This window comes from Drechmeria coniospora, chromosome 02, assembly GCF_001625195.1.
Source record: "Drechmeria coniospora strain ARSEF 6962 chromosome 02, whole genome shotgun sequence".
Classification (NCBI taxonomy): Eukaryota; Fungi; Ascomycota; class Sordariomycetes; order Hypocreales; family Ophiocordycipitaceae; genus Drechmeria; species Drechmeria coniospora.
This window is the reverse complement of record NC_054390.1, coordinates 2,158,769-2,175,279: the sequence shown is the minus strand read 5'-3', so window position 1 is coordinate 2,175,279 and position 16,511 is coordinate 2,158,769. Positions and strand designations below refer to the sequence as shown.

The 16,511-nt window shown below is 49.8% G+C and overlaps 1 protein-coding gene and 1 pseudogene across 1 annotated transcript; both read left to right on the top strand.

The window, feature by feature from the left end:
* Positions 1-3,831: 3,831 nt before the first annotated feature.
* DCS_03730 (uncharacterized protein) lies at positions 3,832-4,737 on the top strand (the record flags this gene model as incomplete). The annotated part of the gene is made up of 2 exons (XM_040801043.1): positions 3,832-3,979; positions 4,067-4,737. 2 exons carry the CDS (start codon positions 3,832-3,834, stop codon positions 4,735-4,737), a joined length of 819 nt encoding a protein of 272 aa, XP_040656076.1.
* A 6,933-nt stretch (positions 4,738-11,670) lies between these two features.
* Positions 11,671-14,557, top strand: DCS_03729 (annotated as a pseudogene).
* Positions 14,558-16,511: the final 1,954 nt, after the last annotated feature.

The window sequence follows — 16,511 nt, the reverse complement described above, 5'->3', positions numbered from 1 at the left end:
TAGATTATAATAGATTGGGGATTAAACTAGCTTAGTAAGTTCTAGACATCCCTATACTCCCTTATTAGTATAAAGTAACTCCTATTAACTTTATACTACCCCTAGACGGATAGGGGTACTAAAAGGGTAAATTAGGAAATTTAAGCTACCCTAAGGATCCTAATCTCGTTTAAGCAGTTCGACTAGCCAGCCTACCTAGCTGCCTACTAGCTGGCCCTAAATAATAAGGAGTCTTTAGTTATAGGAGTTAGCCCAAACAAGCTATTGTTAGGCTATAAAATCGGTATAATACTAAGGGTAAAGGACAACTAGGTAAGCGTAATAATACCAAAAGGGAGGGCTATTACTTTCCTATAATACTTAAGGGAAGGAATAGAAATTATATAAGCAGCTATTGCCTTTATATAACAACGCTTATATAAGTCGGTAGTAGTTTTAGGTCGCCTAGCAGAAAAGTTCTAGGTAAGTAATAAGGTCTAGCTTAGCCTTAGATATATTAAAACCAATAGGCTATACAGAAAGCTAGACTAGGTTGCTTCTAAGTTTACGGTACTAGTAGTACTAATACTACTTATAGTAATACTAAATATTCCTTAGGGCTTATACCCTACCTTCTATATAGACCTTATCGAAAGGGTAGTAAACGACCCCTTGCCTAGTTAGGTAGTATAGAATTCGGAGCTAGGCCTACTACTAATCTAAGACAAGGACAGTACCTTACAAAAGGAATACTAAGTTAAACGCATCCTTACTACAAGGGGGGCCTAAGGCTAAGGGGGATAATGCAATACCCTTATAAAATAGCTAGGTTACGAATAACTAACCTAGGAACTAATAGAGGCTTTAGTATAAACGGAAGCCCTAGAGGAATTTATATAGTAATAGGGAGATCTCTATACGAACGGCGGAGCGCGGGTAAGCCGCAAAACGAAATATAAAATTTTAACTATACCGAAGGAAAAAATCGGCCCTAGAGCGCCCCCAATAAGGGCCCGACCTAATACTACTACTACGGATATACGCTAGCCGTACTACTTAGACTTATTAGTCTCTGTATCCTCCTTACTCTTATCCTCCTTGGTATCCTCCTTAGGGAGGGTCTCGAAACTATCTATTGTAGTACTTAGGCGGGGGTAGGACGTAACTAAGGGGGGCGGGGGCAGGGGTATAAAACAAAGGCGCTAGGCGACTTAGGCGATATAAGGGGCGGAGGCAATAGGGCGGTATAATAGAGTTGCGTCGGCTATGCGGGATAAGCGCAACCTACTGCAATTATAGGTAACGCAGGGAGTAGAGGGGGCAGAATAACGCACTAAGGGGGAACTACTAGCGCAAGACTTACGCAACTTACAAATATTACAGCGCATCTCGGCCAAAGTAGCTACTAACTTAGTACTAACGCCCTCCTGCGCCTACTAACAGCGGGTAAGGCCGCGTACGTTACTCTAGATGCCCGTTAGGGCCCAAGCTATACCCTAGGCAAATACGCTAAGCTATATACTTAGTATAGCGCTAGAACGGCTACCCGCTTGAGTTGGGGTTAAGGCATTAGCGGTAAGGATAAGGGTACGGTTCGGGTCGTTATTGTTATTAGCGGCGGCGGGGGGAGAGATAATACCCGGTACGGGGGCAAGGGTATAGGCGGGGCGTACGGGAGCAGGCTCTATCTCGGCCAGAGCTAGGGTGCAAGCCTAAACCCGGCCTAGGGCCAGAAACTCAAGCGATAGGACGGCGCAAGCGCCCGGTACGGCCCCGACCTTAGGGCGGGCCTCGACCAGGATATAAACGTTACGCTAAGCGCAAGCACAAAGGTCGCGCAGGGCGCAATACAGTTAAGGGCGCGCGGTAAACAAATACAGTACCTAAACGCATTTAGCATACGCGTATACGTATATACGGTAGCTAGTACTACGGCCCGGTACGTAGTTGTTACGGCCGCTAGTAATAAGGCAATTAACGCAAGGGAGGTACATTCTATATACCTCCTCTAGAGGTACGAACTCCTTATCGGAGGAGTTACCCTCTACTAGGTATTTGCCTAGGGCGTAACGGTAGTCCGACTTATCGGTATAGTAGCTATAATAAGGGCCCGAACCGCATCCGGGAGGGGGGGGAGGAGTACCTATAGCAGTAGATATAATAGCAGCAGCAGCAGTAACAAAAAGGTAAATAAGTCCTCTATAAGGGAGGAGCAACAGTAGCAAGAGTAAGATTAATAGTTCCTATTGTTACTAGCTTATTAGCTAACGGCCCGAAGGATATACGGAACGGCCCCAACAAGAAAGCAGTAACCTACCTTACAGGGGAGGAACAATAGCAATAGGGGAGCAAGTGCAACAGAAAGTAGTAAAGGAGTTAATAACAATCGTACGGTAAGAAGCTAAAAAATAAGTAGGTATAATAGTTAAAGGAAAAAGGAACAAAAAGCGTAATAAAACGGGAACGGAAAAGGCAATATAGAGGGAGTAGTAAGGGGGAAAAGTAAGGTAACGCTAGGCGCTTTAGGTACCCGGCAAGTACCCAGTAAATACCTAAGGAGGGGATAGAACGGGGTAGAATTAGTTACCCTAGGTAACTAGTAAACCCTAAATAGGGGACGATATAGGGAGGAGACTGCATACGCTAAGTACCCAACGAATACCCGAAAAAAAAAAAAAAAAAATTCGGGGGAGCTACGGATTGGGAAAACTAGCCTTAGGAAGGGCGGTTTAGCTACGGCTATAGCTAGACTTTACTTTGAATAAGTAGAGCGAGACGGTATATTATAGTATTGGGCTTAGCCCAATATAGGAGAACAAAGGGAACTAAGGGACCCACTAAGAGGAACGTATATAACTAAAAGCCCTAGTTGTTAGGTAGTTTTCCCTCCTTTAAGTCTTTTAATAAATATCATTAAGAGTCCTAGAGCAGTTGCCTAGCGACTCCGTAACAATAGCTCAATAAGTTTCAAGTAGCTAGTATTATAAATACAAGCAGTTACGTTTATTGGCTAAGGCTTACTTAAAATAACTACTGCTTTAATTCTTTAAGAGCTAACTTAGTATATTAATTAATCATTTGATTTTTTTTCTTTTTAGTTCTTTTCTTTTTGTTTATTATTTTCTCTTATTATACTCAGAGTGTTACTATTAGAAGACTAGTATAGTACTGGGAGTATAAGGCTAGGCGTACGGGTAAAGCTCGGGTAGATAGGAAGGTGGGGTAGCCCTAGGAGTAGGGTACGTCCCGGCTACAAATGGAGTGTAAGCACGAAAGCTTAAAAGGAGTCGAGCTTTAGCCTTAAATACTACTCGATTTCTAAAAGAAGGCTTACTTACTTACCTAGGTACCTAACTGTCTTCGAACTAGCCCGCCTATTATAGAGAGTGTAGTTTTCGTAACAAGGCACAAGACTACTAGAGTATAAAAGGGACTATATAATTAAACTAAGAGAGCTTTCTTAAATACTGTTATAGTATCGGGCTTAGCCCAATATAGGAGAACGGAGAGAACTAAGGGACCCACTAGGAGGAACGCACACAACTAGAAGCCCTAGTTATTAAGTAGTTTTCCCTCCTTCAAGTCTTTTAATAAACATTGTTATAATATTAGGCTTTGCCTAATAGAGCTATGTCCTAGGATAGAGCCACGCGCTACCGCACGTAACTTGTATCCTATAACTAAGCAGGCATTGGAGTATAAGTACTCCAATGCCTCGTACCTTAAGTTAGTGTTCCGTAGGTTTCTTAACAACTATTTCCGACCACTAGATACTGGTAGTACTAGTAACTCCATAACATTTAAGAAACCTCCCTTCGTTACGGCAAGCAGTAGGCCGCAGACTATTGAACAATGGATCAACAGGACAACAACGCACTACCTAGCGAACAAAATGCTACCGCTAGCCAACTACCACCCGACTGGTTTACAGAAATCCAGCAGTTACGCCAGCAAATCGCTACGGTAATGCAGCACCAAGCGTCCCGGGAGGCGCAGCCCGGTACTACGTCGGGATCGGTACGGACCCCCTTAACTGTTAATGGCCCAGCAATACTTCCCTAAGTCCGACGTAAACCAATACCAACAGGGGCACCATACGATGGAGATAAGACTACGTTTACAGCCTGGAAGATACTTATGGCCCACAAGCTAGTTACCGACCGTAAGTTTATCGGTACCGACAAGGACCAGTGGATGTTCGTCTGGCAGTGCTTAGCGCCTAAGATTCAGTCCCGCGTTACAGCCTTCTTCGAAGCAGGGCCGTCGTACCAGTACAACCCGTTACAATTCTTGGCTTACCTCGAATCCGTTTTCGCCAACCCTCATCGGATAGAGATAGCGCAGACCGAGCTCGAACAACTAGAGCAAGCAAGCAATAAGGCATTTACCTCATTCTACGTACGCTTCGAACAAAAGCTAGCATTAGCTGGGGGAATAAATTGGCCCGACGAAATTAAACTCGTTAAGCTGCGTCGCGCGCTCAATAAGACCATACGGGATAGCAGTATTGGGCGCAATATCCCACGAGATAGTTACAAGGCGGCCGTTAATATTTACCGTAGCATTGCGGTAGACATTGAATCGTACCGCTTGGAGGAGAAATACCGGAACCGCTACGGCCGCGCAATAGCCCCGACAAAACCCATAACGGACGAGGACGGTAACGTACGGATAACGGGCATTAACGCAGCAACTGTAGGGCGCCGTCGCCCAGTAACCCAAGGAACAAGGACCAGCCTAGGGCAGTCGTTAAGCTAGCGTGCAACTTAGGTCCCCCGCAGTACAATTGATGCGCGTAAGGAGGAGGGCGCTTATTTACGCTGCGGATCCAAGCAGCACTTTATTAAAGACTGCAAAATGCGGCCCGCGGCGCGACCGGTACAAAATCTATCTATTTATCGGGTAAATACAGAGAGGGAGAACGTACAGGAGGAATCCTTAGACCAGTTCTCGGAAAACGAAGCGCCCCCGAGCTAAGTCTCGCGCAGGGGTAAGACAGTATAGACAAGGACCAAAGCGGGAGGACTAAGCGTTAGAGGAAGCAATTTTAGGATATCGAGGCGCAATTGGACAGGCCGCCATTCCTTATCCCAACGCTTGTAAATTCTACCCGTTTCTTAGACGTTCAAATCGATTGCGGTTGCGATTGTTATAGCGCAATCAGCGAACGTACGGCCCAAAGTCTGCGCCTTAAGCTTATTCCACTACCGGTACGGCGCCGGTTAAAGACAGCCGTAGCAGTAATACGCCGCCGGGGCGGCCCAACGGAGGTACATCTATATATCTCGCATATAGTACGAGTTGCGCTCGATATAGACGGCTGGGAGTCTCCAGCGGTACTATACGTAGTGCCAGGCCTTAGCCGAGATGCAATACTGGGCCTACTGTGGATGGAACACCGCGGTATCGACCTGCACGCAGCCGAACGCCGCCTTACAATTAGAGCGGCAGGGGGCCAGGTGGTACAAGCAGCAGATGCGCGGCCGCAGCGCGGCAGCTACAACCTCGAGATTGCAACTGTTTCGTCTGTTATGGCCGAACCGAAGAGCCAAGCGGTAGTTACCAACTTAATAGAGATCTCGGCAGCACTCCGCTAAGTAGTACCGAGCCCCAAGCCCAGCGGGACGGAGGGACACCTGCCCGCCTACCTAAAGGAGTTTGCCGACTTATTCGATAAGGCGTAGGCCTCCGGCCTTCCTCCACACCGGGGACTAAGGGACCACCACATTAAGCTGCGAACCGGGCCCAACGGGGAACCCCCAGAGCTGCCGTAGGGACTATTGTACAATATACTACAGGACCAGTTGTTAGAGGTACGACAGCAGATTACCGAATTGTTGGACAAAGGGTAGATACGTACTAGCTCCTTAGCGGTAGCGGTACCGATCCTCCTAACCAAGAAACCGGGGGGGGGTTAGCGCCTTTGCGTAAATTACCGCGCACTAAATAAGATTACAATACAGGATAGGTATCCCCTACCGCTAATAAAGGAAACGTTGCGCTCCCTATCAGGATCCCGCTGGTTTACGAAACTCAATATACGGGCGGCCTTCCATAAGATCCGTATTGCGCCCGGTAGCGAGCACCTTACGGTATTCCGCACCCGCTTCGGCTTATTTGAATAGCTGGTCTGCCCGTTCGGACTTACAGGCGCTCCCGCAACATTCTAGCGTTATATCAACGGGGTACTCGGAACTAATTTAAGTAACTTCGTAACGGCCTTTCTGGACGATATCTTAGTGTACACAAGCGGCTCCAAGGCGGACTATATTCGGAAGGTAAAAGGGGTACTTTAACGCCTACGTAAAGCAGGTCTATACTTGGACCTAGATAAGTGCGCCTTTGCAGTTAAGGAAGTTAAGTACCTGGGCTATATTATTCAGGCAGGAGTAGAAATCCGGACCGACCCGGCAAAGATAGCCGCTATCCGCAACTGGGAGGCACTAAGGACTATCCGAGGGGTATATAGTTTCTTGGGGTTTACTAACTTCTACCGGGAATTTATCCCCTAGTTCGCGGAATTAATAGCGCCCCTATCCCAGCTTACTTGCAAGGGGTAGCCGTTCCGCTGGACTACCGACGAGGATAATGCGTTCGAAGAACTAAAGCGACTATTTATATCGCACCCGATCCTGGCACAATAGGATGCAGAGAGACCAACGTTTGTAGAGGCAGATTGTTCCGGTACGGCTTTAGGAGGATACCTATTATAGGTAGACGAGAAAGGCATCCTGCGCCCGGTCGCATACTATTCGGCAAAATTAACGGCCGTAGAGCGCAATTATACAATCCACAATAAGGAGCTCTTGGCAGTAGTGCGCTGCCTTAAGGCATAGCAGGCAGACCTGCAAGGGGTATCCGCACCGTTTACGGTTCTAACCGACTACAAGAACCTAAAATACTTTACCCGACCGCGGGAAATCTCGGAGCGCTAGGTACGGTAGGCTGAGAAGCTCTTGCAGTTTAACTTTTATTTACAGTACAGGCCGGGATCTCAAGCGCAACGGCCAGATGCACTATTACGCAGGCAGCAGGACGTAGAGCACTAACCCCGAACTATATAAGTATTACAACCTGTATCAATCAGCAATTTCGGAAGTTCGCCGAGCACCCGCAGCGCGCCCGTAGAGCAACCGCCTAGCAACCTACTACTAGGATTACGGCTATTCCACGATACTAGCTTGCAGGAGCTATAGGACCAGGCAGTCATTAAGGACTAGACGTATACAGTACGCCTAGATACTATACGTTGCGGAGACCGCAAGTTCCCGGACGAAGCAGATACGCGGGAACAGGTAGCCGACTGCACTATTAACGCGCACGGTGCGCTATAGTTCCGAGGGCGCCTGTGGCTACTATCGTAGGAACCGCTAACTACACGCGTTATCTACCAAGTCCATAACTCCCCTATCTCGGGGCACCCAGGACGAAATACTACATTCGCAGCGCTAAAGAGGAATTACTACTGGGATTACATATCGGCAGCGGTAGGGCGATTTATACGGAACTACTACTGCTACCGCAGCTACAAGAGTAGGCAGCACCGCCAGGGCCTACTGCGGCAAATTAAGCCGCCGGATAGATATTGGAAACAGATCTCCGTAGACTTTATAACGGAGCTACCCGCACAAGACGAACAAGCGCTACAGTACATAATGGTACTTACAGACAGGCTGTCCAAGTACGTACAGCTGGAAGCTATAACGTCTATAACGGCAGAAGCGTATGCCGAACGGTTCAAGGAGTACTAGTAGCGTTTCCGTAGGTTCCCGGAATACATTATATCCGACCGAGGATCAGACTGGGTCGGCCAGTTCTGGGCAACGTTATACCGTATTGTCGGGATCGAACAGCGGCTGTCTACAGCATATCACCCGCAGTCAGACGGAGGCACGGAACGAGCGAACCAAGAAGTTCAAGCAATCCTACGCACCTTTATAGCGTTCGACCAATTTAACTGGCCGGACTATCTAGCGGTATGCTAGCTAGCGCTAAATGGTAGGGACTCTTCCGTTACCGGCATAAGCCCGAACAGTCTCCTATTAGGATACGAAGTTAATGCAGTACAACGGGTGGAAGCTCCCACCCTAAGCGCAACTACGGGTAAAGGGCAAGCAGTAGCGTTCGCACAGTGCCTGCGCGAAGGCACCGAGCTGGCCCAGGCGGCAATTATATTTGCATAGCAACGCTTAGAGGAAGAATCAAACTCCCACCGGCGCCCAGCGGAGCGTTTCCAGGTAGGGGATAAGGTATAGCTAAGTCTATGCTATATAAAGTCTCTACGCCTATCCAAGAAGCTAGACTAGGTAACAGCTAAGTATACGGTCGTAGCCGTACCGACCCCCCTAACTGTTACGCTAGATGTCCCCCGAGGCACGCACCCTACCTTTTACGTAGACCTAGTAGAGCGGGCCGCAACGGATCCGCTACCTAGTCAAGCCTTAACGAATACAGAGCTAGGGCCGCTCTTGGTAGAGGACGAGGACGGCATACCGCAGGAAGAGTATATTGTAGAGGAAATCTTAGCCGCAAAGAACGCAAGAGGGTAAGGTAAGCGCTACAATATCCTAGTCAAATAGGCCGGGCATAACCAACCTACGTAGGAACCGCTGGAAAATCTACAGGAGACCAAAGCACTAGCAGACTACGAGCAAAAATGGGGTAGCGTACTTACTTACGACGGACTAGTCTCCTTGCAACAATAGCGTCGGCGCGGCTTGCATTCAACCAGCCCGAAAGGGGCGCAAATAACTCCTCCGTCCCAAACCGGAACGTCTCAAAACGAAGGACCCAGGTCGGCCCCGAAGAATTCCCAGCCCCAATCGGGGCGCTACAAGCAAGACGAAGTCTCAGCGCCGTAGCGCACAAACGTTAGGCCCTTAACGGCCGGGGGGAGGCGGTAACTCGCTCGAGTTATCCTCGACTAAGGACGAAAGGTAAAGGGGCGGGGCCGGCGCTAGGAGGCCGTCCGCAAACAGGACGCAGCGGGCGCAACTTCTACCGGGGGCGGTAGAGGGCGAGGCGGCGGCAAGACGAGACGGGCCGGAGCGGTCGGCGGTAGCGCGACGGGGGGAGGAGGGGGACCGTAGTCCCCAACGGGGGGGGCGGGGCGAACAAGGCGTACCCGCCTTGCGGGTACGGCGGGCAGCAACTAGCTCCTCGTGGATCGCGGCCATAAGGCCCGACTGCTGCTATTGCACTAGCTTAAAGCTGTTGAGCTGGGCGTCCTGCGCGCCCTGATGGTCGCGCAGGCCTTGCATGGCGCCAGCAAAACCGCGCACTAGCATCTGCAGCTGCTGCTACTGCACACTACTGCTGTGCGACGGCGTTAGGGCCTGCGAGGCCAGCACCAGGGCACCTATAGGGTCGCCGGGAGTCGAGGGCAGCGCCGCAGCGGCGGTACTACGGGCAGTACCGCCGGCGGGGGTAAGGGGAGTGGCGGGGATAACGTCGGCGGGAGTCGTCCTGGCGGTATTATAGAGCTTACGCCAGGTATCGCCAAGCTAGCGAAACGGGGCGGAGAGGCGAACGCGGCGGCCGGGCAATTCAGCCGTCTTGGTACGGGCAGCCGAAACAATATAGTCGCCTTCGGCGGCAGCAAGAACGAGCTCGCAAACGATGCGGCGGAGGCGCGGATACGGCGTTAGCAGGTGCGGAATCTATTCGCACCTACGCCGAGCCGAGGCGCAAGTGGTACAGCCATTGCCGCCACTACGTTCGCAGTAGGCGGCGCCGGTGCGGACTAGACGTTCGATGCAGGGCAAACATATCTAAGCCTCGGCGGCGGGGACGTTATACTCCTCGTCCGAGGAGTCTCCCTGGACGGTAAAGCCGCCTATCGACCGAACGGCCGATGCCTTGTCCGAGGTGTAGCTACGAATAGGGCTATTATTATTGTTGGGAGGAGGAGGAGGAGTATCGGCGGCGGCAGATATAGCGGTACGGCGACGGGAAAGTAAGTAATCGACTAACACAAGCAGTTAGCGACAAGCGGCAGCAAGAACCCCGGTACGGTACGTACCGTAAGGAAGGCGGGAGAGCGGGAGGAAGCAAGAAATTGTAACGGCAGCGTTAAAGGAAGCGGCAATTACAAAGGAGGAAAGAGGAAACACGCAACTTACCCGCAACGAACACATAAGAAATACGGAGGGGCAGCGCGACAGGGCCGCAACGGAACCTTAGCTACAGAAGTATTAATATATGCGCCCGGCAACTACCCGCGAACAGGACAGAGGCAACCACCCGCGAACAGGACAAAGGGGCAGCGCAACGGGGCCGCAACGGAACCTTAGCTACAGAAGCATCAATACACGCGCCCGGCAACCACCCGCGAACAGGACAGAGGCAAAAAAAAAAAAAAAAAAAAAAAAAAAAAAGTTATTGGATTAATTGAGGACTACTGGAGGAATTAGGGAAGGAGGGGGATATGTTATGATATTAGGCTTTGCCTAATAGAGCTATATCCTAGGATAGAGCTACGCGCTACCGTACGTAACTCGTATCCTATGACTAAGCAGGCATTGGAGTATAAGTACTCCAATGCCTCGTACCTTAAGTTAGTGTTCCGTAGGTTTCTTAATAACTATTTCCGACCACTAGATACTGGTAGTACTAGTGACTCCATAACAAACATCATTGAGAGCCCTAGAGCAATTACCTAGTGACTCCTTAACAAATACAATAAGAGGAGGCTCTTTAAGAATTAATTCAATTCATTTCATTTTCATACTTACAACTAGCTACTTATTACTAGCCTTTTAGTTACTAGACCTCTTATTTTATTTATAGTAAACACATTACGTCTAACATTTATAAAAATAAACATAAATGTTTTTTATAAATATATATAGTTTCTTATTAATATATACTATGAACTGTACTGCATTATTGATATATGTTATATATTGTATTAGCACTTTGTACTAGTAACGGCTCAAGTGCCAGGAGAGACTGGCTTACACATAGGAGTATAGTTACTACAGTATAGTTATTATTGCATTTTGCTCTTCCACGTCCATGTGTTTTCTAACCATTTTACGATGTAGAGAAGCTTTGTTAATGTACCCTCGTTTCATTTAGATCCTGATCATTAGCTCATAATACACGCACTGGTGGAGAGTAAGAATGTCTGCCTACGTCTGCAGCCTAAGTACTCTAAGTACTTGCACGAAGTACAAGTAATACTGTACCGTAAGTAGGTAAGCTGGGTGCAGGTTGAGAAGACTGTCCCCGCCCCACAGTACTTACTTGCATGAACAGTACGGAGTACTCCGTCCATGGAAGTGGAAATACGCAATATGTCTTTATCGCAGTCTGTGTACTCACGCACATAAACTGTAGCAAAAGTGACTTGTGATGGGATACTGTACTGTTCCCCCCCCTTACCCCTCCCCCGCACTGTGCAGATGCATCTTTCGTTCGTTGGTGCCTCAAGCCTTCAGAACAGCTCACGTCAACTCCCTTCTTCCTTGACGGCATCGAGATTGTTCGTTTCATCGGCCGAGTAGGAAGAGGTCGCCTTATTCAAGTACATTTGCGTGCTGATCTTGATATATTCTCCACCCTGCGCAGGTCGCAAAAGCGGCTGGATATTCCTCGAGCCTAACCTGGCCGGATTTCACTCGCCCAGTACAAGCTGGTGAAGAACCATCCATCTTCTTCAGCTGACTGACAGCTCTAGCATCGGATAACATGGCTCAGCTTGGCGCAACATTTGTCCCCGGAGGCATGGATGATTACCACCTACCCGAGGTTGTAGCTCCTTCCCCGCAAAGGTCAGTCTCGCGTATTTCTTTCGTGCTGCTGCGTTCTCCCAAGACCTATTCTATCGACCATTTGGTTGCAAGCACGATCAGAATGTGGAGAGTGGGTTTAATTTCGGATGCATGCTTTTTTTCTGCGGGGCTGTGTGCTGACGACATTTTTCGCCTCCGGCAGAGTAAATCCTCAGGTGCCCCAGAGCATGCAAGACGACGTCCAGCGGATGGAGTTGGAAGGCCGCAACACGGAACAGCGATCCGGCCCAGAGTTTGCGCCCGGAAATGATCGGGAGTCTTTCTCATCCTCATATGCCGCTTCCAGGAGCAGCCGAGTAGCCGAATCTTTCCCATTTCACTCTGGCGATGCTCCCGACGCCGACATCGCCGCATACGAGAGCAACGATAGCCGAGCGACGGCACTTGACAACATGAACTGGGACGCGCCTTCCTTCTCCCCCTTCCCCAAGGTCACAGGGGACAATATCCCGCCAGCCGATGATGCCAAGGAGGAGATCCTCTGGAATGCCCGCAAGCATGTCCTACACTCCCTCAATGTAACGATGCAAATCAGCTGGGCACGCGACGTTCTCACTTGGGCTGAAATTGCCATGGACGCGGCGGCCCGCGAATCACCCGATAAAGCAAGATCGTCAACCCCTCGTATCGAACATGAGCTTCGTGTAGATGCCTTGAACATCATCACGTACCTGGCACGTCAAGATCATCCAGACGCCCTCTACCTTCGATCCAAATGGCTCGAGTTCGGAAAATTTGGCAGCCGGGCGGATAAGCGCGAGGCTTTTAATGGCTACAGGCGAGCGGCAGATCTGGGCAACGGGCGCTCCGAATACCGCATGGGCATGCTATTCGAACAGTCCAACGACATGTCCAAGGCAAAGGAACACTACTACCAGGGCATGAGCATGCAGGACTCTGCTTCTTTATACCGCATGGGAATGATGAGCCTCTTGGGTCAGCATGGCGAGGCAAAGGATTATCCAAGGGGACTGGAGCGAATTCGAGCCGCTGCCGATGGTGCCGACGAGGATGCCCCGCAAGGATCTTTCGTTTACGGCATGCTTGCCGGCCGGGAGCTCCCAGACATCACCATCCCCGAGGAGCTATTGCCGTACAGCCTCGAGACTGCCAGGTCCTATATTGAGAAGGCGGCATACCTCGGGTTCGCCAAGGCGCAGCTTAAGATAGGCCAAGCGTACGAACTCTGCCAGCTTGGGTGCGAATTCCATCCTTCCTATTCACTTCATTACTATGGTCTGGCAGCTAGGCAGGGCCTTCCCGAGGCGGCGTTGGGTGTGAGCCGTTGGTTTCTCTTTGGCTATGAAGGCGTCTTTGAGAAAAATGAAGAGCTGGCCTTCGCATATGCCCACGAGGCTGCGGCGGCCAAGCTGCCAACCGGGGAATTTGCTATGGGCTATTATCATGAAATTGGTATACATGTCGACAAAAGCATCTCTGACGCGCGCCGCTGGTATCAGCTTGCCGCTGATCATGGCAACAAGGACGCCAAATCCCGCCTGGAATCGTTAAACCAGGACAAGAGCCTGTCCAAGTCCGATCACGAGACGACAACCCTCACGCGAATCAAATCGCAACACGGGTCTCAGCGAGGCCGGCGGCCCGATCGCTTCAAGAAGTTTCAGAACATGCCCACGGTGAATGAGGGAAGCAACCCTCCCACTCCCGCCGATGGTGTTGTAGGCCATCTCCAGGGAGGGTCAGGAAGATCGTTGACGGCAACAACGCCGCCCCGCATCTCACCTCACCCGTCGCCCGGGGCAAAACCAACGATAGTGTCTGACCATGCAACATTCCCAGACCCCTCGAGAGCATCGGTCATAGGTCTCGGGGGCGGTCCAGATCGCCAGCCGGCATTCAACATCATGCTCGACACGGGCGGCACGCAACCAATCCGGTCTCACTCAGCGGCCCCCTATCCTGAAGATGACCAGCCGCCGCCACTCAACACGAGCCGCCCTCGATCTACGGCACCGTATCCAGAGGACGAAATTCGAGAGCCGCTCAGTTCAAGCTATGAATCTCATCAGCACATGTTCCAGGGATCGAACTTTGACCGGCCTATTGGTACCTTCGGCATCAAGGGTCAGGCCACGGGACCGAGACCCATGCCGACATCCCAAAGCGTAGGGAGCTTGCAGCCATCATCGCAACCACTTGCTTTCCGGGGCAGGGTGTCATCTGTTGGCTACGACAGCCAAGGTCCTGGTGGCCATCGACAACCGAGTCCAGGCCCAGCCAATCTAGCCCATAACCCATACCCTCCAGATGATGGTCAGGAAATGCACGCCGCTTCCCAGCCTTACCCCTCTAGCTTTCGGGAGCCCAGTAGGTTGCAGAAGCCGCCACCACGGCCGCAGCACGGGATCTTACAGGAGACGCCTCCTCCCTACCCACCGTCTGGTACAGATCTAAGAAGCGAATACGGCCCGAGAACATCGTCGCGCCCAATGTCGGACGCTCCTCTCCAGCAAAACTCTCCCGCAACCTCTCAGGGCCACGAGAGTTCCTCGGGCATTTCTGGTGCCGCTGGCCGGCCGGTACGGTTAGGTCCGCTGAATCAGGACGTGCAGCGGCCACCGAGAGCTCCCACAGGTTTGAGTCATGGGGGGGGGGGTTCGCCCGGACAGACTGCCGGCAGAGCCAGCAGTGCATCTCCTGGTGGTCACAGCCTACCAAAACCTGGATTACATAGTTCGGTAACTTCGCCAGCAAAAGCGGGCAAGGGACCGGCGACATTTGAGGACATGGGCATTCCCCAAGGGAAGCAGGATGGCGATTGTGTGAGTGCTTGACCCATTTTCGTAACTATCGGTTTACGTTTTTGTATCCTGCTTGGCTTACTGAGCAAGCAATGCTGATTTATTATTACTATAGGTTGTTATGTGATAGGGAGCAAAAGGTACACATCAGCATCATGGATTTTTTTTATATGCATGTAGAGAGCCAAGGAACACCAGTGGCATACGTAGCATATTGTATGTAGGAGTAGCTTCGAATTCTAACCTTACTAAAACGAATAGGTTTTGCTACTTATATAAAAAGCTCCCTTCCTTAACACTATCTCTAATCACATAACGCCTCTCTGTACATGGTGCCTCCTGACAAGTACTAATTAGCTGAAGAGCAGGCACGTAGTGGAGTGAAAATAATAGTATTGATTTCTAGGTACAATAAGGAACTCTGCTTAAAATCCTGTGTAGTATATGAGTATTATGTTACGACTTCTTCTTATATAACTTTCTATGGAATTTCTGAGGTTTCTCTAAATGAGTTTTTGTATATTTACCTTCTTGCTGTAATATTTAGAGGCGAGTCGGCCCAGGAGGGACTAATGCTGCTGTTATGTGTGCAGGTACCACCTACTGTTTGCGCATACAGGGATGATCTCCCTCACCCCATAGTGTCTCGGTAATTATTACGCGTTGTCATGACCTAATTTGGCATGAGGAACATGAGTTAATTGTACTGTATTCTGAGGAAATTCATTAGTATATACAGACACCTCCCATCTATCTGTTATTGACTATACCGATAATAACCACACTATATACAAGTAATTCTTAGGAGTCTTCGTTTTCCAATACAAATTCTCTACAAGTAATAACAGTCAACGCTCTTTATGTACACATAAAGCACTATCCAACCTGGTGTTCTACAGCTTTTTTGCCATTTTTGCGGTAGTTGCAATTATCCTGCAGTAAAGGACAATGCTACATAGAGGAGGGAAATCGCTGTATAGTCCAGTACTGCTATGATAATACGCTTCTTGCATTCAGTCCGTGACTACAGTTACTGCATGTGCATTCTGTGCTATTACAGTTGTGGCAAAATCCAATTGGGAAGGTTATGGCTTTTCCAATTGACAACCTTTTTTTTTAAAGGAAGCCGGGGGGGGGCATCCAGCGCAGGCAGTGCAGACAGTGCAGGCGGCAGTTCGGGCAATGCATAGGCAACGCAGGGCAGTGAAGGTAATTGTATACTTTAGTACTGACTACAGGTAATAGTTGGGGGCGGGAATTGACTGCTTGATGAAACGCTAAGTACATAGGCGGACTACCGAATTGAGTCATGACACCGTGGCATAATCGCCGCCGAGACATTGTGGGATCAGGATAGCCCACGCATAGGCGGCCACCCTAATCCGACGGTTTCTTGGCGATCGTCCCACGGTGTCATGACCCAATTTGGTAAAGCGAATTGCGGTACTCCGCACTTATACTCCGTACTCCGTAGTCTCGGCAAATCTATCAGTAGATCCAAGTACCCCCATCCATAAACTTGACCGATAATAACCGAACTGCATGATTTCTGCATCGCGAGTACGTTTTAGCAACGCATATCCTCTACAAGCAACACGAAGTCGACACTTTCTATCTACAGTACACTGCCAACACTACCCACCCTGATATTCCAAGGCTTTTCTACTCTTTTTTTCAGTAGTTCTAATTGTATAGAGTTTCAGGCGAAATGTGTCTGAGGCGAAATGTAGGAAGGGAATCGCTGTATGCTGCACACCTTGTTTAGCCTGTTTAGTGCAGTGCTAGCAGTACGATGGTATGCTTCTTGCGTTCACCCCTTGACCATGCAGTTGCTGCACATGCACTCTACGCCAGAGGTAATGCAAATCCATCTCGGGAAGTTCGGGTTTTCGATTTGACAGCATGATCTACTTCAAAGGGCAACACGGGCGGTGGAGGCAGTTCGGTCAGTACAGTCAGTGCAGTCAGTGCAAGT